This window comes from Berghia stephanieae, chromosome 5 (assembly GCF_034508935.2).
Source record: "Berghia stephanieae isolate SIO BIC M18660-M18661 chromosome 5, UCSD_Bste_1.3, whole genome shotgun sequence".
In the NCBI taxonomy this organism is placed as follows: Eukaryota; Metazoa; Mollusca; class Gastropoda; order Nudibranchia; family Aeolidiidae; genus Berghia; species Berghia stephanieae.
The window spans coordinates 58959228-58985023 of record NC_088364.1 but is presented as its reverse complement, the minus strand read 5'-3'; the positions used below and the strand labels follow the sequence as shown (position 1 = coordinate 58985023).

The 25796-nt window shown below is 36.8% G+C and overlaps 1 protein-coding gene and 1 long non-coding RNA gene across 2 annotated transcripts in view; both read right to left on the bottom strand.

The window, feature by feature from the left end:
* The window catches only part of LOC144973329 (uncharacterized), a 147150-nt gene that overhangs the window by 37846 nt on the left and 83508 nt on the right, over window positions 1-25796 (bottom strand). The gene's annotated exons all lie outside the window — the stretch shown is intronic.
* LOC144973326 (nucleolin-like) lies at window positions 3982-17885 on the bottom strand. The gene is made up of 11 exons (XM_078915617.1): window positions 17765-17885; window positions 17041-17110; window positions 16456-16590; window positions 15170-15296; window positions 12224-12384; window positions 11628-11754; window positions 8328-8449; window positions 7434-7548; window positions 6387-6511; window positions 5366-5441; window positions 3982-4300 (listed from the first exon to the last, which is right to left on the bottom strand). The coding sequence occupies exons 1-10, from the start codon at window positions 17792-17794 to the stop codon at window positions 5374-5376; spliced, it is 1080 nt and encodes a 359-aa protein (XP_078771743.1). The 5' UTR covers window positions 17795-17885; the 3' UTR covers window positions 3982-4300; window positions 5366-5373.

Below are 25796 nucleotides of genomic sequence, written 5' to 3'. Positions count from 1 at the left end.
ATAGATAGAATTATTCCCCTTGTCTTATTGTTGTATCGATAGCGCTTTACAATGGGGTCCCTCGCATATTTTTTTTTTCGGACAGAGACAACACTGTTAATAGCCAGGTACTCATTTTACACCTGAGTACAGTGAGAGTATGTGAGTAAAGAGCCTTTTCCAAGGACTCAACTATGCGCCACTTATGGCAAGACTCGAACCCAGGACCTTTCAATCCGAAGGCGAATGTGATATCACTAGACCACATAATTGCACAGAAGTCTGCCCGTCGTTACTCTTTTACATTGCTTACATTACGTGAAATCAACCATTTGTGACCAGTCACCTCACAGGGGTAATATGTTGGGATGAAGCCCATACTTATAATTTTATGAGCTGCTATGTGGTCTAGTGGTATGACACTCACTTTGGATCAAAAGGTCCTGGGTGTACTCAGGTGTGAAACGAGGACCTGGCCGCTAACAGCGCTGTCACTGTCCGAAAAAAATTGTAATATTAATATCGCCTAACAAGCTTCAAGTCAGGTCCTAATATAGATTACAACACATTCACTTAGAATCTAGTAGTCGGCATCCATCAAAATGTTAAGCACCAATTGCAAGGTACTTACAGCCAGTTCTAACAGACCCAACTACCCATTCACTCGGTGCACAGATGGGTCTGAAAAAATCTTGGCTGCAACCTTGACACTTTTAGTGTGATGTTTTGAGTTTCGTTTTGGTTCATTACATGTATTTTTATTTTTTTATTTTTAAGGGTTTTATGCTTGCAACACATTTGGGTTATTTCAGCGCCAGCAGTAAAAATAAGAGGATAGTAAAAAAAAGTTACAGATTTACAATTAAGAGCACACGAGAAAAAGTGAAACAAAGGGGAAGGGGTCAAATGGGGAACAGATGTAAATTCCAATAGCAGACAATCAGTATCAGTGCACTTAGTTTGAGATCATATAAAAGTCTCATCAAAACACAAGCACAGGTCCCCACTAACAGGAATATACTCATATGTTAACAAACCATTATATATTTAAAACAAATAAAAAATATAAATAACAGAGAGGTGATTTACAAGGGAAAAAATATCATCTCCCAATACTAAAAATAGACATTTGACAGTTTCCCTCCAGGTAAAGGACCCCAAGTCAGGGCTAGGACAAAACTAAGTAATCGCATTCCAGGACAAAGACAGAAAGCAACTCGGAAAACAGATATAGAGGACAGAGGACACAGCATGACCTCCTGCCCGCCTTGGGAGGTCAAAGACCCCACTCACACTTTTAGTTTGAGGCAAGTGCTCTACCACTGAGCCATTAAATAATCTGTTTGTTTGTGTATTTGTATCTTTCAATCGATGTCGATGTAAAGCGCTTGGTGCCTGTTTAGATGGGGTAAAGAGCTAAAATAAGTGCTATGTGTTATCAACTTGACAAAGAATGAGACGTACTTCTGTGATTGAAATTGTAAGTTTATTTATTTATTGTTTTCATTTCATATCATGAATCTTTGTAAAAATATAAATATGAAATGTGTATTTACACAACATAATATGAGATTTGTGATGATAAAATATGCAAATTGACTACTGTGATAAAAATTCTAGTATTTAAAACAACAACTTGTCCTGTTGAAGTTGAAGACTAGCAGCATAGCATTGACAGTAAAATCCAATTAACCCAAATATAACTCTACTAAAAGGATTGGTGGACCAAAAGACAAAATAATAAAATAAAAAATAATTTTTTTTAATGAATAAAAATAAATAACAATTTAAAAAATATATTTTTTTAATAAAAAAAAAAACATTAATAAATAAATAAAATAATAATAATAATAATAATAATAATAATAATAATAATAATAATAATAATAATAATAATAATAATAATAATAATAATAATAATAATAAAAAAATAAAAATAATCATCATCATCATAATAATAATAATAATAGTAGTAATAGTAATAGGAGTAGTAGTAGTAGTAGTAGTAGTAGTAGTAGTAGTAGTAGTAGTAGTAGTAGTAGTAGTAGTAGTAGTAGTAGTAGTAGTAGTAGTAGTAGTAGTAATAATAATAATAATAATAATAATAATAATAATAATAATAACAATAATAATAATAACAGTTATAACAATAAGAAACATTTCAAAATTGTGTTACTCTACTCTCCTTATCATTGTAAATAAACCCTCATAACTTTGAAAATATGTTAAATCAAAATAAAAAAGAAACAAAAAAAACAAAGAAAGAAAGATTTCTTGTTTTCTGTCTAAACTGACAACACTTTTTTATTTATACTTGATCTACAAGTACTCACAAACTCGCACCCAGTTTCGACTGAGCATTGACAATATCAAAAGTCCATAATTATTTGTAGCTCTCGGAATCAATTGGTCTAAGAATTCACCCTGCAAAGTCAAAGGTCTTGAGGATAGGTACGCGTCAAAGGGAGCAGATCAAAGTAAAAGATCAGGAACTCGAAGATATAGACACTTTCTGCTATCTCGGAAGTATAATTGACAAGGATGGAGGCACGGAAGCAGAGGTGAAAGCACGAATAGGAAAGGCACAGGCTGCATTCACATCTTTGAACAGAGTTTGGAGAACTAAAGATATCTCCCTTCAACTAAAGCTAAGACTTTTCAACTCAAACGTGAAGTCTGTCCTACTGTATGGATGTGAAACTTGGAACGCATCACAGGCATGTATAAGGAGGGTACAGATTTTCGTAAACAGGTGCATGCGTAAGCTACTCAGAATAAAATGGATGGATAGAATAAAAAATGAAGAAGTATGGAAAAGAACACAGCAGAAACCAGTGGGAGAGGATATAGGAAGAAGACGGTGGAGGTGGATTGGACACACGCTTAGAAAGAATGACTCAACTATAACAAAGAAAGTATTGGACTGGAACCCTCAGGGCAGAAGATCAAGGGGAAGGCCACGAGGAACATGGAGAAGAATTAAAGAAGCTGATATACAGAGAAGTGGTAAGACCTGGAATGAGATAAAAAAGTTGGCTCAGGATAGAGAAGGATGGAAACTGTTTGTCTGTGGCCTATACCCTGACCCAGGGTGAAAAAGGCAATGATGATGATGAAGTGTTTAACATTATCAAGGGGAAAGTGTGATATTTTCATTTTAAGATACAAAAGAGGTACATCTCACATATAGAAAATTCTATCTGACTGTCTCCGCCTCAGCAAATGGCCGTAGGCAATTTCTTCATAACCATGAGGTCCTTGAACCTGGAGTCAATCTGCGTCTCCAACATTAAACAGACAGTAGCAAGTAGGACACGTATCTATTATAAAATAGCAAGGTACTATCTGCCAGATCTAACCTACCCAACATCCCAATTAGGAGCTAATAGTAGATATTATCCCTTTCGAACCCCTCTTAATGGTCCCACATTTTCTGTTCTCAGGGTTGCCAACTCAGACGGCAAAAATTTACCAAACTGTTAGACAAACACATGGGCTGACCAATTTCTAAGTCCTTGCTAAACTCCAGTAAAAAGACATTATGTTCTTACTTTTTTCCGTTTAGCAGATGATTGGAAAATATACTGAGGATTTATAACATAGTGAACTCCGTAAATATGCGGAAATTTGGCAACCTTGTGCTCTTTATCTAAGTGTGTTCCATTGAAAATGGTTTATAAATTCAAGCAATCTTTCTGGTTCAGCAGTGTTTGTGTTATCAGGATTCTACTGTAATCTTCTGTGGGATTACTTTGAAATCTCTATGAGCAAATGTGTCAATTGATCAACATTAACATCAACATTAACATAAACCATATTATACAGTCACGTCTCTCCGATCCGAACACCTCCGTTCCCAGCATTTAGAGAGACATCCGGATAGTGGAACTAGTCCCTAAAGTCTATACAAATAAAGAAGAAAAATATCCATGCCAAGGCAACAAGTGCGGATAATGGAGACATCCGGAATGTGGAGTTCCGATTAGAGAATGCAACTGTATATTTTTTTTTTTCTAAAAATAAATTCAACACAATAAGCTGAAAAGCTAAAAGCTCCCATCAACATATGATGAATTTAACGTATTCTTATTTCGAATAAGAAACAATGCGTCTCATGAAGAGTCCACCAGAATCTTCCTTGTCTCCGTGGTTCCCTCTTCCAAAACAAAATGATCAAAGCTATCCTCTATTCCCCCATTTTCTTAATGTGTTTCCCATAAACGTTTATTTATTTGAATTTTTCTTTTGCAGCAAGGTCAGGAAAGCACATCTGATGAATCCCTAAAATCAAATTCATTCATGCGTCAAATTCCACATTCACCTGTGGAAGAAAAAGAAAAGAAAAGAAAAAAAAATAATAAAACCAGAAAATATTGTGAGAATTCAAGTTCAAATGGTTTACAGCTTTGGTTTCCTGTTGGTTGAAATAATTTTTAAAATGTCATTTGTCAAACACTAAGCCCTTTCAACACAACAAACACATTTGCATGTGTAAATCTGAAAACGAAATTTGACAAATAAAAAAGATAGAATGATATATATGCATTTTCAAAGATTTTTTTTTCCTGTTTTTTTATCCTATTCCTTTCTCTAAGTATTTATCGTTATCAAACCTCTCCTAATCAGATAATCTAGCCAGACCCTAGATAGAAAAATGGAAACCCAGAACAAGATTAAAATAAACAACTCTGCTACATATCGCCAACAACTTGAATGAAAGACACAGGCTCCCAGAAAACAGGTAAAAGTCAATACTTATCAGCCAAAAAACACCAAATGCTGAACTAAAACTTCCAAAAATAAAGATTAACCTCATAGAGGAAACAACAACAAGAAATTCAGAAAAGTATGTGGAGCAGGCACTTATGTTGATAACAACAAGGAATGAAGTGAGCAGAAAAGTTCCAGAAGACAATAGACAATTTTTTTAACGTCGCAACGATGGGGCCTGGAACTCACAACCTAAATGGTACGACAACTCTGTATGGCCGGGAAGAGGGTAGCGCTACTGTCAGAGCTATCCACCACTCCAAAAAAGTGAGTGGTATCAATCCCGGTGTCTATCTTAAACCGCACTTTTCGCACTGTTATATTCATTTTTGTTCATTACTTTTTGCACTTAGGTACTTTCTACACATGACTCTACTACTTGGCTCTGTGTCAATGAGAATCTGATTAGAGGCAGTGATGGATATTGTGAGAGTGTGTGTACAATAATATGGATGCCTCACAGATGACTGGATCTGCCTGAAATGGACATATGATTCCATATGGCCTGCTGTCGAAATAAATGAAACACGGTGAAGCACATTGAACACGATGAATCGCATGCGACAATGCACTAAAGATAAATGTTCATTTCTAAAACCAATTACATAGGACTCACCTCTAATCTCATCTTTTTATACGACCACCTCTTTGATGGCTTCGGACAAATGGCCACCCTTGATCTTGTACAAAACCTGAAGGAAGTACCAATGCATCATTTATCATTCATTACTATTTCTTTACTTTTATTATTATTATTATCATTATTATTATCATGATTATTATTATTATTATTATTATTATTATTATTATTATTATTATTATTATCATCATCATTATCATTATACTTATCATTATAATCATCATTATTATCATTATTTTTTCCTTTGAAAATGTAGAGAATTAAACCAATAATCTTGGAAACATGTTAATGGTTATTCAAGTTCTTTCCATCCTAACTTACTCCAATTTGAAATCCATTTGATAAAGACAGAGGTCCCTAAAGATGGAATGAAATGGACGTCACTCAGCTCTTTGTTACTATTTTAAGAAAGCCATTTTAACAATTAGTTCCTGCTAAATTCTATCAATCAGACTATAAACGTTCAAGCTTACACACAGTCTGGCAGATGTTGTGAGTATTTTAGCATTAATTCAAGAAAGCCGGTAGGAGATACCAAAATGCACTTTGAACATTGTTAGTGGATATTGCACTATATAAAAGCTCTATATATATATATATATATATATATATATATATATATATGCATGTGGCGTTACAGGAGGTTGTTTGTCCTGATCGCAGTCTGAAGATTGTGATTTGGTGTTTTCTATTTAAAACTTTGACTGGGTCACTTTTATTGAAGCTTGGGTGCGTCTTGTATCAGTTGACTTTGCATGGGCCTTGATGATTGGCTTGATTTTGACAACTTAATTAATGTTTTCATCTTGTGTTTGCTCAGATCCCATTTTGTTCAAAGAATCTGATATTTCATTTTCTCTGATGTCGCATTGACCAGGAATCCATAGTAGTCTCATTTCTTTTGCTCTCTGATTTGGTTTCACTAGCTCTGCACATAAATCATATTCCAATCTTATCTTTTAAAGATCTCAAATTAAAAAATAAAGCAAATTCTCACCACGATTAGTAGAAGCTTCCTGTGAATAATCTACTACAATCTGTCTGCCATCAATAGACTGGCCGGACATGGAGTCTTTGGCCTTTGACGCTTCGTCTTTTGTCCTGTATCTCACAAAAGCAAATCTGAAGGAAGATAAGAGGAAAAAAAATTGTTTTAAATGACCATAAGCAGATTTCTCTACACATTAAACAATGGAAATTCTCAGCTGGCAAAAATAGAGCAGAGAAGTCGTGACATCACATCTTCTACTCTGCCAGTTCCAAAATCATTGGAAGTGTGTATGTAACCATTCCTATATCCAAAATATCAAATTCAACTTTTAAATATTTTACAAAGTAAAATATTCGGACATGGGTCTTTAGAGTGCTCAACCATTGGAATGGGAGCAATATAAGGTCATTGATAGATTCTGGTACTTTCTTAGGAGAAACCAAAAAGTGTGCTAGAAACCCAGTGTACCAAAATCCGATGTTCATTGGAGAAAACGACTTATAATATAGCGATAAAATTCAGACACCCAGTTTAACTCTCTCCAGTTCACCATAGTTGAAAATCGTACAAATTTGTTGGATTTACCATTCAAATGAACTCAAGAGAGAAAGTTAAATTTGCAATAAGATAATAATTAAAATAAATAGGTGCCTATTAAGCCTTTATTTATCCACACATTAATCCTTTCTTTATCCACAATTTAAGCCTTTCTTTATCCACACATTAAGCCTTTATTTATCCACACATTAATCCTTTCTTTATCCACAATTTAAGCCTTTCTTTATCCACACATTAAGCCTTTCTTTATCCACAAATTAAGCCTTTATTTATCCACACATTAAAACTTTATTTATCCACAAATTAAGCCTTTATTTATCCACACATTTAGTCTTTATTTATCCACACATCAAGCCTTCATTCATCCACAAATTTTGCGGGCTCTCCACTAGTAAATTCTAAAATAAGGTCATGCACTTAAAATTATAATGATATTAAATAAAAACATTTCAACAGTTTCTGTAAGTCAGAGAACGATCATGACTTTACATTTACCCTTTTCTCCTGCCTGTGTCTGGCCACACAGGCAAACTGACTGACAAACACCCTTCAAATGCATCTTGCAAGTCTTGTTCATCTGTCTCAAAACTCAAATTCTTTACAAATAAAACTGAAATGTAAGCAGAAACAATTTATTATTTGTTAAAATAAGGGGGAAATGCTAAAAAAAAAAAAAAATTTTAATTGAGCTCTTATATAGCGCACTATCCACTAACGTGATCAAAGCGCTTAACCCAAAAAAAATTTTAATGTCCTTTCTTCACCCCATGGGGGAAATTTGTCTTTCAGGTCTATTCCAAGGAAAGACTGGAATAACCCAGGCATCAGCCGCAGTGCAGTACTGCAAACTGAGCTAGGGCGAGACGACTTGCTCAAGGCCACACAGCTCAGCAGCGGGTGATTGAACTCCAGTAAAAAGACTTTTATATGTACTTATTTTCCGTTCCATAGGTGATGGAAAATATACTGAGGGTTTATAATATACTGAATTCCGTAAAAATAGGGAAAATTGGCAATCTTGATATAAGTATATTTCCACCATCTCCCACTATTTTAAAAAGTCCAGGCCACGTTTTCATGTTTTTTGGGGGGTTTTTTTCAGCACACAATGTCAATATTTCATATAAACCTCAAATAATGACGGTTAATTTGAATGGGACGGGACTTCAATTTGATTAAAGAAGACAGATGATATAGAAGTTTCGGGTTTCCCCTTTGTCAACGAAAAACTGACAAATGAGGTATGAGAGGATGCCATCACTTATTGCTATCAGCGCCCCCCCCCCCCCCCCCCCCCACCTCTTCATCAAGGTAGTGACAATGTTTCGAGGACCTATAAAACATAAGAAAGTAGAAGATGTAACCTTGAAACGTTTATCTTGCGTTTACCTTGTGAAACCTTGACACCATCAAACTCAATGGTGATTTCTTTGCCCCCAATTATTTGGTCTGACATGGACTCCTTGGCCGCCACTGCCTCTTCCTTTGTTTTGAACTCGACAAAACCAAATCTGGAAATGACATTGAATGGAATCTGAGCTTTAATCTGAGATTTTGTATAGCACAATATCCACAAAATGTGCTCAAAGCGCTTTACAAAGGGTCCCTGACCAATAGCAGCACGTAACATGTAGAATGAGACATGATGCCTATGAGGCGATATTACATTTTTTTCAACAGAGACAACGCTATTAATGACCAGGTACTCATTTTACACCAGAGTACGGTGAGAGAATGTAAGTAAAGAGCCTTTTCCAAGGACTCAACTATGTGCTGAGTGAGGCTCGAACCCAGGACCTTTCCATCCCAAATTGAGTGTCATACTACAAGACCACATAGCCACACATATGGATGTGACATATCACAAGAAGAGAATGAGGTTTTGTTTCATGTTTTAAATGGTTTCACGACATTTACGAAACATCTAGTTCATATCAGCGCCAGTAAAAAGGAAGAAAATGGGAAAGTAAAAAAAGTTCTAGAGTTACAATTAAAGCACCCAAGAAAAAGTAAGACAAAAGGGAATAAGTTCAAATAGGGAACAGATGTAGATTCCAAGAGCATACTATAGTGTACATAGTTTGAGATCACCTAAATGACTTATCCTGTCACAACCACTTGTCCCCACTAAAAGGAACAGACTCCAATGCTTACAAATCATATATATGTAAAACAAAAAATAAAACAGTGCATAATAGTTATAGAGAGTTGATTTACAAGACAAAAAATATCATCTCCCAAAACTCTGAAATATACATTTGACTGTTTCCTCCCAGCCAGGGCCAGGACAAAACCAAAGTAATCTCATTCCAGGACAAAGACAAAGAGCATGTTGGAAAACATAAAAAGATGGATAGACGACATAGTAAGTGCCTCCCTGCCCACTGAGAAATCAGAAAGCCCCACCCAGAAGGAGAGAATGAGAAAGAGGTAATAAAACTACCAATGGCAATAATCTATTTAAATGAAAATGATGAACTGATCCCTAATTGATATAGACAAAATGTCAGTTGAGGTCAAACCAAAATTAATCTAGAAGAAAACTTTTTCATATGGTGATATTTAAAACTAGAGGTGCCTAAATGAGCCAATAAAATGGAGAGAAAACTACGGTGAGTAAATGTGACTCATATAAGGGGACAACATAAAACAAACAACAAACACATACATACCCCCACCGCCCACCCTCTCCTCCATTTATCCCTCTCCCTTCTCTTGCGCCTCTTCTTGCATCAACATCCAATACATTTAATATTGTTTCCATATTTGACAAAATGTGATTTTTTTGTAACCTTACATTTTTGTGTTTTATTGATTGTCTCCTGACGAAGGCCAAGGGTCGAAACGTTGTTTGTTTTGTGTTGTTCCCTTATATATGAGTCACATTTACTTCTTTATTTATTTTTTTTTGGTGATTTTTAACTTTTGGCATTAAATTGTGATACCTTCAGATGTCATGATGGTATGAGCTTCAAAGAAGAAATCTAAATATCTCTCTTGTGTTCAAATGAATGGCCAACCCCATAAAATTGTTCCATTTTAATTAATGTTGTGGGGTCCGAATAGATCAATTGATAGAGCACTCGTTTCACATGCAATGGGACTGAAGACGAGATTTTTTCTCTGACTCCCCTGTCCACCCAGCAGTGATTGGGTAGCTAGGTCTGTTAGATCTGGTGAAAAGTACTTTTTGATAGACTAGTGTCCTATCCAAGTGGTTGCAAGTGATTGCTATTGTCCGTTTCACGCTATAGAAACCAAGATATATTCTGGCTCCATGGACTGCAAGGAATACTACTAATTCATGTTGAACGTGACAGAAATAAAAGTGAAAAATGGATCAATCATAAAACTTGATTGACCAAAAACAATTTGAAATATGTGTTATTAGTATAGACAATGCAGCTGTATAGACTTTCCACATGGAGGGAGTGGGACAATCATGCAAAAAACACTGTTGAAGATCTGAGAGAACTGCCCTACGGAACTGAGCTCCCCAGGAATGAATGGGTAACACTAAACAGAGCACGGGAAAAACTTGGGAGAACAGCTGCAAGCATGAAAAAGTGGGAACTGGCTGAGATCAGCTTGTGTACATGTGGATGCCCAAAGCAGACGATGGAGCACATTGCAGGACCTGCCCAGCTGCACAGATCAAGACCTAAGAGTCTGCTGCCCAGATGCTGTGGAATGGGTTCGGTGTTGGAGCGACAAGCTATGATGATGATGATGATGATGAGTATAGACAATGAGGTAGTGGGACTATTCTAAACTATCATTTCAAATGCATGGTTAAGGGAGGCAAATTATTACTAGAAGACTACAAGGGAAACCAAAGATGAGTATACTCCCTTGATATTATTCTTCAACTAAAAATAAGTTATATCAGAAATAGACAAGCTTTCCCTTAAATCAAATAGAATTCACAACAATAACAACAACGGTACAAAAGACAACTTAACAGAAATGTTACAATAGACTTAGACAAGCAATACTTTTACTAATGTTGCCTTAAGTAGAAAGATGGTTTTGGTAATATGGACATACACGGTTAGCTCTTGAGTGGAATTCAAAGATTTATCATTTCCTTTTTTATATTTGGGAACAGCCTAACTCAGCACAACATTAGACTGTTTTAAAATGTGAATTTGACTCCATAATGACTTCAGATTCTATTTCTTTTTCCTGATCATTTGTCCATCCATCTATCAGCGAACAAGTGCTGGGTCTACTTTAGATCAAGAGGAAATTAATTTGCAATGGATCAATATCATGACCACAGGTTAACAATAACAGGCGTTTGTTTCTGTTCATTTCATAATACAAAAACCAAAACAAAAAAACAATCAAGTGGGCCTTCAATCAAATGACTTGTTTGAATTTAATCAAACAAAAAGCCAATCAAGTGGGCCTTCAATCAAATGACCTGATTTTAAGCATTACTATATACAGATCTGAAAAAGTACGAATGGGAATCCCCAGTCCAGCCTGATTTTTAAGATGGGTTTTTTTTTCTTTCTTTGTCTGGCATTGTTTCATAAACACTTTTTCAGATCTTTATCTTACACCGGTGTCTGCTCTCTAATTTGTCACTTTGACAAACACATCTCTGCTAAGAGCTGAAAGCGGAAGAAGAAAATCTAAAAGCAGCAAGCAGCAGTCTTATTATTATTGCATCTATCAACTCACCCTTTTTTTCTTCCTGTGTCTGAAAATGTAGGCACTCTTGCTGCAATACAACCTTCAAAAGCGTCTCTTAAGATATCTTCATCTGTGCCAGGGCCCAAATTTTTTACAACTAAAGTACTCTCCTTCCCTGCAGAAAACAGCAAATCATTCAAGAATAACAATGCAATTTTTTATATAGCGCCTACCCCATATATTATAACTCTAGTCGCACAACAAACATGTGTCTGTTCAACAAGTTGGATGGCTTCGAAAGCGGAAGACTTTTAAGTCCATCAAGTCACAAAAGAAGACACATGTTAGGAGCCACAACAGTCTAGTACTTATTCAAACCTCAGACAAGTGTGGTAAAGTAAGTAAAAAGTACTTTTCCTAACACCCTTTGCCAGGGCCAGTTTTGCAACTCAGTCATAAACTTGTCATCCAAACCCCCTTAATCAATGAACAAATTCCCTATAAAATTATTAAAATATAAGAAAATATTCTTCTTTCATTCCAGTAAAAAAAAAAAAAGGATATCTAATCATTATCTTTATATAGCAGTAAAAAGTATTATTATCTAGTAATTATAATTGCTTATATAATTTATATGTTCGTACGTGAAGGATTTGAAGACGATGAAAGAGACTTATCACTTGACTTCTTGCTATTCGCAATAGAATACTCAACGGAAATTTGTCGGCCACCAATGGACTGGCCGTTCATTAATTCCAATGCTTTGGCTGCCTCCTCTGCTGTATTGTACTCCACAAAACCAATTCTGAAAAGGACATTTTAAAAAAACAAGACGGAATTCACAGAAGGAGGGAAAATATATACAATGACATTTTCATTCATTCTAATAAATGGAGGAAACCTATGCATCTCTTTAAAGTGATACACAAACAACCCATGACCAACTTTTCTCTCTCAAATAACATCATAGATGCCTCATGAGCTTGAAAATAATTCCTGAATTTGTGTTCCTGATACTTTAACTGCTGCTAAGACAACAGACAGACAAAAGTCGATATAAATAAATATAATCACATCACCCCTTTTCTTCATTGTTCCTGTTAAATTACGGGTCACTGACAGATCAATGAGGTGATGTTGTAACACCTCCTTTCTTCTTGCTTCTTATTAAAACATGGACCAGATAAACAGTGATATCTGACTGATTGATGATGCGCTACTAAAACAAACACTTTAAGGTGTCGTATTCCATCCAATTTTACTATTTCATTATTCTTCAATTTTCTTAGATATGAGCATAAGGTGTTATACATAGACGCCAACTTTAAATTTGGCTCACAGGAGTTTCAGACACCACTCGTAGGAATTTCAATGCCGAAAGAGGAATGTCCGCACACAAGAAAAAGGAATTGGAATGGTAATTGGCATTGTGTTTACATATTGTATAGTTCTAAATAGATAATTGATTATAATTATATTATGATATATAAACAAATTGCCAAATACAATCTCAAAGTTTCCTTATTTCAAATGAAGTAAAGCGCCAAAACCTAATGGTAGAGATTGTAGTACTGGTGGTAGTGAGGATGATGTGGTGTTGGTGGTTGTAGTATTGGTGGTAGTGATGATGTGATAGTGGTTGTTGTTGTAGTAGTGGTAGTAATGATGATATGGTGGTGGTGGTGGTTGAAGTGGTAGTGATGATGATGTGGTGGTGGTGGTTGAAGTAGTAGTGGTAATGATGATGTGGTGGTGGTATAGTGGTTGTAGTAGTAGTTGTAGTAGTAGTTGTAGTGATGATGATGTGGTGGTGGTATAGTGGTTGTAGTAGTTGTGGTCGTGATGCTAATGATGTGGTAGTAGTGGTTGTAGTAGTAGTGGTAGTGATGATAATGTGGTGGTTGTTGTTGTAGTAGTAGTAGTGGTAATGATGTGGTGGTGGTGGTTGTAGTGGTAGTGATGATGATGTGGTGGTGGTGGTTGTATTGTAGTAGTAGTGGTTGTGATGATGATGTGGTGCTGGTGGTTGTAGTAGTAGTGGTAGTGATGATGATGATGTTGTAGTGGTGGTTGTTGTAGTAGCATTAGTCAGTGATGATACTCACAAAAAGTCAAAAAGGAGGAAAAGTCTCGGAAAAACGGAAAACTCACCTAGAACATTCTTGCACCACAGGAAAGTAGGCAGGATGACTTCTTTTGAGTACAATTTTAAAACGCCCGGAGTCCAGTAAAAGGAGGAAATTTTTTTTATATATATTTTTTTTTTAAAAAGGAGGTATTTTTTAAAGATTTATTATATTAAAAAAAAGTAAAAGGAGGAAATGAAGGAAATATCCGCGGATCGAGGATCTGAGGAGGAAAACCGAGGAAAGGAAAGAAAACCGCGGATTTCCGCGGATCCGCGGAAAAGTATCATCACTGATTAGTAGTAGTAGTAGTAGTGGTTGTAGCAGTAGTAGTGGTAGTGATGACGATGTGGTTGGGTGGTTGTGGTGGTGATGCTGATGTGGTGGTGGTTGTAGTAGCAGCGGTAGTGTTGATGATGTGGTGGTGTTGGTTGTAGTAGTAGTAGTAGTAGTGGTGGAGGTAGTGATGAAGATTAGATGGTGGTGGTGCTTGTAGTAGTAGTGATAGTGATGATGATGTAGTGGTGGTTGTGGTAGTAGTGGTAGTGATGATGTGGTGGTGATGATGGTTGTAGTAGTGGTGGTAGTGATGATGATGTGGTGGTGATGGTTGTAGTACAAATGGTAGTGATGATGTGGTAGTCGTGGTTGTAGTGGTAGTGCTGATGATGATGTGGTGGTGGTTGTAGTAGTATTAATGGTAGTGATGATGATGTGGTGATAGTGGTTGTAGTAGTAGTGGTAATGATGATGTGGTGGTGGTGGTTGTAGTTGCAGTAGTAGTAGTGGTAGTGATGATTTGGTGGTAGTGGTGGCTGTAGTAGTAGTGGTAGTTGCAGTGATGATGATGTGGCGGTGGTTGTAGTAGTAATGGTGATGTGGTGGTGGTGGTTGTTGTAGTAGAGGTAATGATGATGTGGTGGTGGTGGTTGTAGTAGTAGAGGTAATGATGATGTGGTGGAGATGGTTGTAGTAGTAGTGGTAGTGATGTGTTGGTGGTGGTGGTGGTTGTAGTAGCAGTGGTAATGATGATGTGGTGGTTGTAAAGGAAGGGGGGCTGGTATTCTTGGAACAAATTGACCTCACCGGAATTTGCCGGAAGTTGCCCGGAGCCCGGAATTTTTTGCTCCAGACCGGAGTTTTTTCTGGTGAAACCGGAGTTTTAGCATTACTGTGTTATAATATGATTTTTAACCCAAATCAGAAACGTATTGACTCGATCTTTGGCTCTCGGATCAATAAGACTTTGTAAGCAAGTAGGTATTTTATAGCTATGCTGGTGTTCCTTTGCAGTGTCACCCAATGCTCCAGTCAGAACACATCAAGGAGGGAGGGGGGGGGGGGGGGAATTTATATCTCTCTTTTTTTTAAACAGTACTAAGTTCCTTTGTATAAGAACCACTCAAATGTGATAAAATCATAATAAATTATCATCAAAACTTCAACAATTATAATTTGACTTACTCTCTCTTTTTTCCAGTGTCCAAAAATATTGGAACCTTCGCCAACTTACAGCCTGAAAATGCATTCTTTAGAGCTCGATCATCCGTGCCAAATCCCAAGTTTCTCACCAATAATTTCTTCGACTTTCCTGGACATAATGATGGAAATTCTTATCAAAAGAAAGTCTGAACAGCATATGGAATAAATCTAAATATTGTTCTTTCCCATAAATTGTATTTTGGCACATTCTAAAAAATATTTACTTTATCACTCTACTCTAATAATAATTTTGAAATCAAAAAGTTTATTATAAAATTATTTTTTTAAAGTTTCAAGTATCATCATGATGGGTTAAAATGAATATGATGATTCAAAATTAAAACTGAGAAACCAATCAATAAAAATATATCAAAATAATTCTTTCACAACTTGGACAATCTGACGTCTCAAACTCAAACATGAAGACAAAAGCACTGACGATGGGGTTTGACTTGAACAAATTCTACATGATAAAAAATGATTGCATATTACAGACCTGCCAACTTGAAAATTTTAAAATTCGTAATTTTTAGGAGATAAAAATTGTAATCACTCTAGTTAACAGTTAAATAACAATTTGTTTGTTTGTTTTGTTTTTAAGGGTTTTTTCGGCGCTTGCAACACATTTAGGTTATATCAGCACCAGTAAAAAGGAAGAAAATGGGATAGTAAAAATTTCTAGAATTACAATTAAATCACCCAAGAAAAAGTAAGACAAAGGGGAACTGGGAACAAATAGGGATCAGATGTAGATTCCAAGATCATACCATCAAAGTACTTAGTTTGAGATCACCTATAAGTCTCATCCGGACACAAACACAAGATCCAACAAAGAGGAATATACTCAAATGCTTACATTATACATTCAAAATAAAAAATATAATAATACATAACGGAGAGATGATTTACAAGGAAAAAAATATCATCTCTCAAAACAATAACTATGCATTTGACTGTTTCCCTCCCAGCTAGGACTCCAAGACAAAGACTGAAAGCATGTTGGAAAACAGATATAAAGGGATAGAAGACACAGTATGTCCCTCCATGCCCACTATGGGAGGTCAGGAACCCCACCCAGAAAATAACACTTTAAAATCCTTAAAATTATGTAGTCTGGCATCAACTTTAATTTTAATAAGTTTTAATGACTGAGAGATGCTCATAAAGTTTGGAAATTTTAGCTGAAGTTTCGTAATTTTACAATTTTTCGTAGTACAAGTACAAGGCAGTTCTGATACTCCCTTAAAAAGGAAAAATTACAAAATTACCTTTAAGTTTTTTAGGGCTGGGCTCTTTCACAGACATTTCCATTTTCCTCTTCTTTGTCGTCGGTTTTTCTACTTCCATTTCTTCATTTGTATCACTGTCATCTCTGTCTTCGATTGTCTTCTTCCCATTTACTTCTATTGTTTAAGAAAAAAAATGAACAAACTGTAAAATGATTTGGAAAAAAATAAATAAACATCACTCAGTTCTAAATGACATATTTCAGCCTAACTTTTCAATATTGTTTGTTTTAAGAACCACTTACTACTATCACTAATAAAATCTTAAACAGGTATTTAATCAAAAAAGATATGATGGCATATTATTATCATCTGTGACAAATGGACAGAGAGTTTCACAAAGCAAAGATTAAAATAAATATATTAAGATGAGAAACTTTCGAAAATGTAAAATTTCCAATAGAAAAACGCTGATAATTTTTTTTTTAATAATAATAATGGAAAAGTTGAAAAAGGAATGCCATAAAAAAAATTTGAAAAAAAAAACCTCCAAGAAATCTACATTATTTTGGAGATTTGACAATAATTGGTAAATCACAAGCTTCAATGATGGTGTAAAAACTTTACCTCCTTCCGCTTCTTCAGTAATTTCCTCCTCAATTGACTCTGCCTTGGACGAAACTTCTTCAGCACGAGCCTAATATGAAAGTTGTGGAATGATGTTTTAATCATTTCAATACAAAAAAAAACAGGGGTTTTACAAAAATGCATGTTATTATTTTGTGGGGTTTTTTTAAAATAACTATCACAAATAAATTGGGACCAGAGGTCACTGTCCACTATCCACGGGTTGTCGTTTACCAGTGGTTGCATTCATTGTACTCCCATATTCCCTTTCTTAGATATTCCGTTATATCTCTCTCTCTCTCTCTCTCTCTCTCTCTCTCTCTCTCTCTCTCTCTCTCTCTCTCTCTCTCTCTCTCTCTCTCTCTCTCTTAATAAACTTTAAACTTTAACTTTAACTTTAATTTAACGGCAAAATATTTGTCTCCCTCGCCTCTGCTACCAATCCAGAATTACAAATAAAACGCCTAACATTTCATGCAATTTCAGTGGAACAAATTAATTCCCACTTCACATTGACACTCAGCCAGCACAAGATCACAAAGTCAACAAACAAACTCAAACAAACAAAAAAATTATCTTATCTCTCTCTGCCACTGCACTGACTGCCATGCCATGCATGATGCCGGCCATTCACTCGAAAATGAAGCAATCCTTTTAAACTTAAACTGTTATTAAGTATCAGAAAGAAAGTATATATAGAGAAATTTTCGATTAAAATGCTCACCTTAGACTCTTGTCTCTTTTTCTTTGACATTTTCTGTTTCCCTTTACTTCTTTGCTTCTCTTTATGACAAAATAATGAACAAGGCGAAACAACGTGTTGATGAGATAAACAATAACAAAACCTAAACAATTTCGGAGTTATTTCCCTTGCAAAAGTAGTGAGTTCATTCATATTAATAGTATAGGAATGTTTGTGTCTATATATCCTACAACCCAATACAGCTCATTGTCTTCTGAGTCCAAATGCGCTAATTTAAAGATCACGTTGTTGTTTTAAAAAAAGTAAAGTGAGATTTTATACAGGGCAATATTCACTAAATGCGCGTAAAGCATGTTACAAGCCAACAGTAACATGTAGGACGAGACAACACTATTACACTCATTTTACACGAAGGACTCAACTTTGCGCTGCACTCAGAGTGACTTGAACCACCGATCTACCGGTTTGAAAGCGAGAATCACACCGTATGACGGACAAACCATCACTTTTGGAACACAGGCACCCCTGAGAAAAAGATTAACAGCAATCTAACCCTTTAGTCGGCTTAATGTATCCTTATGTTCAGTTGTAGCTATTTCAGTTTTGTATCGGAGAAAGACAACAAAAATACTATACATTTAGCTGTAATAATCACAACCGGACACGCGGTTATCAGTCTGGGTCAGTCAATTGTAGATTATGCGACGTGTACATATGCAGGTCTGATATCCGAATCCACTTATGGGCCTAGTTTAACATTGTTGTAATGGACATTTTGCGTCTTTTTTTTTTTGTTTTTTTTTTTTTGGAGATTTTCATTACAACAATGAACCCATAAGGAATTGGGTTACGAGACCTTCGAATAAGTCCACGTCGGCATTATGACAAAATATTTTCCAATCGTTCAGTTCTAATTTTTAAAGTCTATGTTGAAAAGATGACATTCCAGTGAATCGCAATTTGTTTCCTTCGTCGGGACAGCGTGGCTCAGCGGTACGGTCTTTGCTTCGTACCCGAAAGGTACCGAGTTCAATCACCCGCCGCTTCGCTGTGTGGCTTTGAGCAAGTCACCTCGCCCTAGCTCACTTTGCGGCGCTGCTCTGCGGCTGACGCCTGGGTTATTCCGGTCTTCCCTTGGAATAGACATTAAAGACAAATTTCCCCATGGGGATGAATAAAGGGAATTTTATTTTAGTTTTTTAAATTTTATTTAACGCTACCAGATAATTTGTGATCATGAAAAGTGTCAATACTACACAACTATTATCTGTCTTTAAAATTTTGAAAACAAAATAATCTATATCGACGTTCACTTATCTGCAGGCATGATAACCCAATTCATTATGGGATCATTGTTGTTATAGAAATCTCAAGAAATTACGCAAAATACTGTCCATTATAACAATGTTAAACTAGGCCCATAATTGGGTACGAATGTCAAGAGTCAGACCTGAATATTTGTACACGTCGATCTATCTTGACGTGCACTTACAATGTATTTGCATGTGTATTAAATACACGTCCATCTATGTGGACCTTTCCCCATCGAACCTTTTTTTAATTGATCTTTTATATAGCGCAATATCCACTAAACGTGCTCAAAGCGCTTTACAAGAGGTCCCTGGCCAACTGCAACACTTAACATGTAGGACGTCATTCTTTTGATTCTCTTCTTTTTTTTTTAAAAATAAATTCGGATATGACCTTTTACTATTTAAGTTAAAAGGTCATATCCGAATTTTTTACTTCTTTATTATAACAATTTTATTGACAGCAATTTTTTATTGTAAATTGTAATTGTTTTCCCCAACTTTGTGCAAAATTTCTGGTAAAATTTGCCATTTTTAGTCCCATAATTTTGAGTTTGAAATTGCGTAGAGGCTAGGACTGATTTTCATTTTCACCCCTGACGACCTGGGGGCAGGCATGGGAAAAGCAAAATCATAGCAAAAACCCCTTGTACTGGACTAAATAACCAAAGGACAAGCATGGGGACGGCCATTCCCTCGAAAATCCTTCTGAGCAATCAGGGATAAAAATACATTTTTAAAAAAAAGAAAAATTCCCTTTATTCATCCCATAGGGTAAATTTGTCTCTTGGTCTATTCCAAGGGAAGAAATGAATTGGATTCAATAGTCTGAGTCTGATGTTACGTCGCCCAACAACGTGGTTCTAAACAAAGAAAATCGGTACTTTTTATTCTTCATACTGGCTAGAACTATGTCATGTGATCAAATGTATAAAAGTCAAAACATGATCACATTTATAATGCTTTTATCCTCTGGATACACTTTTATGCTCCTCTGAGAAATATTTTTGTTACTTGTGTCTATACTATACCTTGTGGTGTAACAGTAACAGCTTGCGTGCCCCTTGGGTCAGACTTAGGTAGGCACCCTGGACCTTGGCCGGACAACGCCTTATCGTAATCGAAGACGGAGAAAGGGACAACCGTCGGGCTCAGAGACCTGTCGAGACCACGACGAGTGGTGGAGACAAGGCCCGGCCCCCACATCGATATCATCGATACAGGAAAAGCCTGACCACGTTCGGATTCAGCTCGGAGAGGAGATGGGCGCGCCGAGTTCATCAAGCCCACCGAAAGGACATGCAGATGAAAAGGAAGTCAGTACAGATACCGGATCGGTTGAGGCCCGGGAAGACAACGACCCCGCGCTCTACTGGAACTCTCCAGGGTGGACGTGGAAAATCAGACACTGGAAGTAAGAACCTCCCAAAAACGGGAATCACAACAGGAACATGGAATGTCCGCACACCATTATGCAACAGGCAAGGTGGCGTAACTCACGTAACTCACCAATGAACTAGAGCCGTACAGATGGGACATTGTAGGACTTTGTGAAGTGAGATGGACAGGCTTTGGAGAAATATCAACAAGGGAAGGCCACAAGATTTGGTTTTCTGAAATGGTACGAAACACCAACACGGAGTAGGATTCATAGTTAAGAAAGAAAACATCAACTCAATAATTGAATGCACTCCCATCTCCAGCAGACCAATAAAAATACGTATTGCAGGAAAACCCAAAAATGTAACAATTTTACACGTCTACGCACCAACATCAGACTACGAAGATAAAGAAATTGAAAACTTTTATGGAAGTATTGAAGATACCATTGCAAAAACACGGAAGGATATCCTCATAATACAAGGTGATTGGAATGCCAAAGTGGGACCAGATGCATATGAAGAATGGGCTGGAACTGTTGGTCGTTTCGGATACGGACAAACAATTGATAGAGGCCTGAGACTACTTGAGTTCGACTCAAAGACACATAACCTCACAATTGCCAATACATTACATACACACAAGATGTCAAGAACCACCACGTGGCATTCTCCTGATGGACAAGTACATAATCAAATTGACTATATCTTGACACCTCAACGCTTTAAATCAAGCATAAACACAGCAAAGATAAGAACATATCTAGGCGCAGACATTGGCAGCGATCACGATCTTGTACTTGGAACATTCAAGATAAAACTAGTTGAAAGGACACACACAAAAGGCCACCCGTTTACGTTTTGACCTAGACGAAAGATCCAAATGTCGCTGACATTTTTCAAGCCCAAATAGGGGGCAAATTCGCAGCGTGGACGACATCTATAGAGACATCAATGAAGCCCTTTCCGCAACTGCAGAAGTGTTAGGGCTGAGAAAAAGGAAATTAAAAAAACCATGGGTGACAAATGAGACACTGGCCCTTTACGATAAACGAAGAAACCTGAAGAGCAAGAAACACATTAGTGCTGAGGATAAAGCAAGGTACCAACAAATAAACACAGAGGTGAGGAAAAAACTACGTAACAGAAAAGAAAAAATGGGTGATGGAGCAATGCCGTAACATCGAACAAGGAATGGAACGGGGAGACAGCAAATATGCCTATAATACACTGAGGCTAATTACAAACGAAGTGACTATTCTCACCCCCCGATGCTAGTCTTCATAATAGTAGTCCACAATTGTTGTATGTTTAATCCAAAGGTTGAAATGCAGTAATTTGTTAAGTTTCTTGTCACAAGTTGCACAATTAAAAAAAAAAAAAACATCAAATCCAAATCGCAAAAAGCCGGCGACGTTTTTTTTCGGTAATCCAATCGGCCGGGGGGGGGGGGAGAATAGAGGCAGCCAATTACAAAATCTGTACAACCAAAAACTACCGCATTCAAAGACAAAAATGGCAACTTGCTGACAAAGATGAAGTAACTAAAAGAATACTGCAGTGACCTGTACAACATAGAGCTAAATACAAGCAATTCAGTACTTCGTACAATTTGTCATACAGCGGAAGTGAGCGATAATACCCCACCCATTTTAAAGGAAGAAGTTGAAGCAGCAATAAAAAGCCTTAAACCTAATGAGTCACCAGGAATTGACAACATACCATCTGAACTGCTAAAATACGACGGAGAATAAGTAATAAACGTGTTCACAATGCTCTGCCAAAAGGTATTAGATCAGAAAGAATGGCCCAAAGAATGGACACAATCCATCGTCATACCCCTCCCAAAGAAAGGGAACTTAAAACAATGCAAGAATTACAGAACAATAAGCTTGATAAGCCATCCAAGCAAAATCATGCTCTGAATAATCCATAACAGTAACAGAATTAAATCTAGATCAGGCAGGATTCAGAACAGGAAGAAGTACCATTGAGCAAATATTTAACTGCAGGGTGCTCACAGAGAAATGCCTTCAGCACCGGCGTGCGCTGTACCATAATTTTATAGACTTCAGGAAGGCATTTGACAAGAGTCTGGCATGATGGTCTTTGGAATGTGATGAGGAAATATAATTTTGAAGAAGGGCTCATCCAGACAATAGAGGCATTGTAATTGTTTGGCAGGTCAAACAGCACAGTCCTGGTAAATGACCAATTAGGAACTCCTTTCAATACTACTGTAGGAGTCGGACAGGGCTGCATATTATTTCTGATGCTATTCAATATATTCCTTGAAAGCATCATGCAAGATGTGCTGGAGAGTTACCACACCTCGATATCCATCGGCGGCCGCCCGTCGTCTAATTTAAGATTTGCGGACGATATTGACCTACTGGCAGGCAGAGAACCAGAACTACAAGACTTAACAGACTGCCTAGCTGAATGTGCATCGCAATACAGAATGGAAATAAGTACCGAAAAAAATCACAAATTTTGGTGAACAGCAAGGCAGAAAGCAACACAATCATCACAGTGGGAAATGAAAAACTAAAAGAGGTCACGACATTCAAATATCTAGGTGTGACACGAAGCAAAGATGGGACTAGCACAATTGAAATTCGAAAGAGAATTGCAATGGCAACATCAGTGATGACTAAAGATTTGGAAAAGCAGCACGAGTCTTAATAGGTCAAACTGTATAAATCACTGGTGTTGTCAATCTTGTATCTTGTACAGACGCGAAGCCTGGACACTTACAATTACAATGCACAACGGCGCATAAAGGCGTTTGAAAGCAAGTGCTATAGAAGACTGCTACACGTGTCATATACAGAGCATCACAAACGAAGTCCTCGACGAAATAGTCTCACAAGAACCTCTTATAGTGACTGTGAAGCTCAGAAAACTGTCTTGGTTTGGACACCATAGCCTGAGCAGGAGTCCTACAGGGCACAGTCGAAGGCCAGCGCAGAAGAGGGCGCCAAAGGAATATGTGGCTGGACAATAAAAAAGAATGGACAGAGATGTCGGTTACAGAGCTGCTACATAGGGCTAGCAACAGGCAGGCATGAAGGAAGACTTAACTTCTTCACGGAAGACTTAACTTCTTCACGCAAGACCCCCCCCCCCCCCCCCTCGGACATGGGATTGAGTGAGAAATATTTTATATTGTTCCGATAGTTTAGAGCCAGTAACTTAGCGTCATTACGAGGGAAGTGATGTCATGATTGTTGAAGCCTATTACCCAGGCGTCAGCCGCAGTGCAGATTGAGCTAAGGCGATGTGACTTGTCCAGTTTGTTCAAGATTTCCGTGTCGCCAATACTAACAAAATAGAGGGATTAAAATGGGGAACTGTACTGTTTGAGATTTCCGTGTTTTCGAGATCGTGCTCGAGCTTAGTAGGATAGAAGATGGATTTGGCAAGATCAAGTAACCTCATCCCAGTAAATGACAGAAAGCAAAGAGGAAAATTTAATATATAGCATACTTAAGTCACAAAAGCAACCACCATAGATCATTAAGGGAATTCAAGCGACAACCCAAGTCAATAAAACACACCCCAAACCATTGGAATGATATAAGAAAAGAAAAAATAAATGGTCCAAATAGGTTTTTTTTATTTCTGTATAGCTGTGAAAATGAACTTTGTACACATGAAAACCATTAAATGAAGATTTGCGTTGTGGTGATGATGAGTAGTGAGTGGGGGGATGCCGTGAGTGGGCCAGCAACAAGGATAACATTCTTAACAGTAATATACATCTCATAACACTAAAATTATAGCACTTCATAAACCATAACATTGTTGCTCAGCACCACTTCATGAACAAAATGAAACAAGAAATTATATTTTACAATGTCCCCAACCCTCAACCCCGTTAAAAACAGCTCACCCACCCCTTTCCCCATTATCCTAAATCATTCAGTTTTAAATTGGAATTGTCAAATCATTATACCCCTCCCCTCCCTCCCATATATCCCCTATATTTATAATAAAACATTTAATCAGAATCGTCAAAAGTCTTTCTGTGACCACTGCCGCCACCTCTCCCTGTGGAATGAAAAAGAAATAAAAAAATGATCAAGAATGAATCAATCCAATTTTGTTCCATAATCCAAGACATACACATAAACTCATTCATTGAAATAAGCAATGACAACCTTTAAACAAACACTAGTTCAGCTTTCCTACAGGAGTCCAAAGATTGATCCCAGGTGCAGTCAAGATTTTTCCGACCCTCCTGTCTGCCCAGCAGTGACTGAGGTAGCTGGGTCTATTAGATCGGGCGGAAAATACGTTGCAATCAACTAGCGTCCTATCCAAAGGATAGCAAACACTTGCTGTTTCACGCTATAGAACCCGGGATAAACCCCAGCTCCATGGGCCTACACTACAGATTCCTCTATTCAGACCAAGAGAGTAAGTTTTTTTAACTTTTCGAAAAATTATTAAGGTGAACTAATCCTTTTCATCTGACCAGCAATCAGAAGATCTGAGATTCAAACCCCAGTCGAGATAGACCGAATTTTTGGGATGTCATTTTCTTTCTTTCTTGCTTTGTCTGGCAACTTTCACACACACACACACTTGTTCAGATCTTTAGAGATTAAATCAGACCACAATATTATCTTTTAAACGTTCATTAAAACTAACAATATTTGCACGTCCAATAAAAATATTTGCTGTTGCCACCAACATAAAAACTTGTATCAAAACACACAATATTATTATATCCCTTGACGACAATTAATAATAAACTATGATTAAAATAAAATTTTATCCCACATTTTCTAAAAAGCTAAAAATTGCATTATGTACTAAATAAACAAAAATGTCCAACTGCATAAAGAAACCGACAGACCCCGCTAAAATGAATTATGTTAAGGGTATTTGTAAAAATCTGTTCCTATAATACAGAAACTAGACTACCAAGGACTTTAAATACAATTGAAATTTTTAAACCCCAGCAGACCAAGCCAATTTAAAATGTTTAAAACAATAGACTTTCAACATAGAAATTTCACCCAAAGCTTTCTCAACTGAAGACATCAGCATGATTGTTTCTATTTTTTTAATGGCAGGAGACCCTTCACATGGGACAATGTATTTTTATTACCCCCCAAAAAAGGCAGGGAGTCAATAGAAATAAAATCCTTTAATATGAACCGTCTTATAAAAATCTTTTTATACAACTAACCTCTTAAGCCCCCGCCACCAACCCTCCTCGTCCACGACCACCACGTCCACCTCCAAAAGGACTACCACTCCACCTCCTTTCCCCCACCACGACCCACCAAAACCTGGAAAAAAAAATTTAAAAACCCTAAACATGGAATACATCTGATTTATTATAACTATATA

Bases quoted from the DNA above. Each gene is read 5' to 3' on its own strand.
- LOC144973326 (XM_078915617.1), bottom strand. From the start codon at position 17,794: ATGTCAAAGAAAAAGAGACAAGAGTCTAAG. The intron at 15,297-16,455 runs GTAATTTTGTAA...CATTATGTCCAG, and splicing joins CAGCCCTAAAAAACTTAAAG to GAAAGTCGAAGAAATTATTG. The intron at 6,512-7,433 runs GTAAATGTAAAG...ATCTTCCTTCAG, and splicing joins GACACAGGCAGGAGAAAAGG to ATTTGCTTTTGTGAGATACA.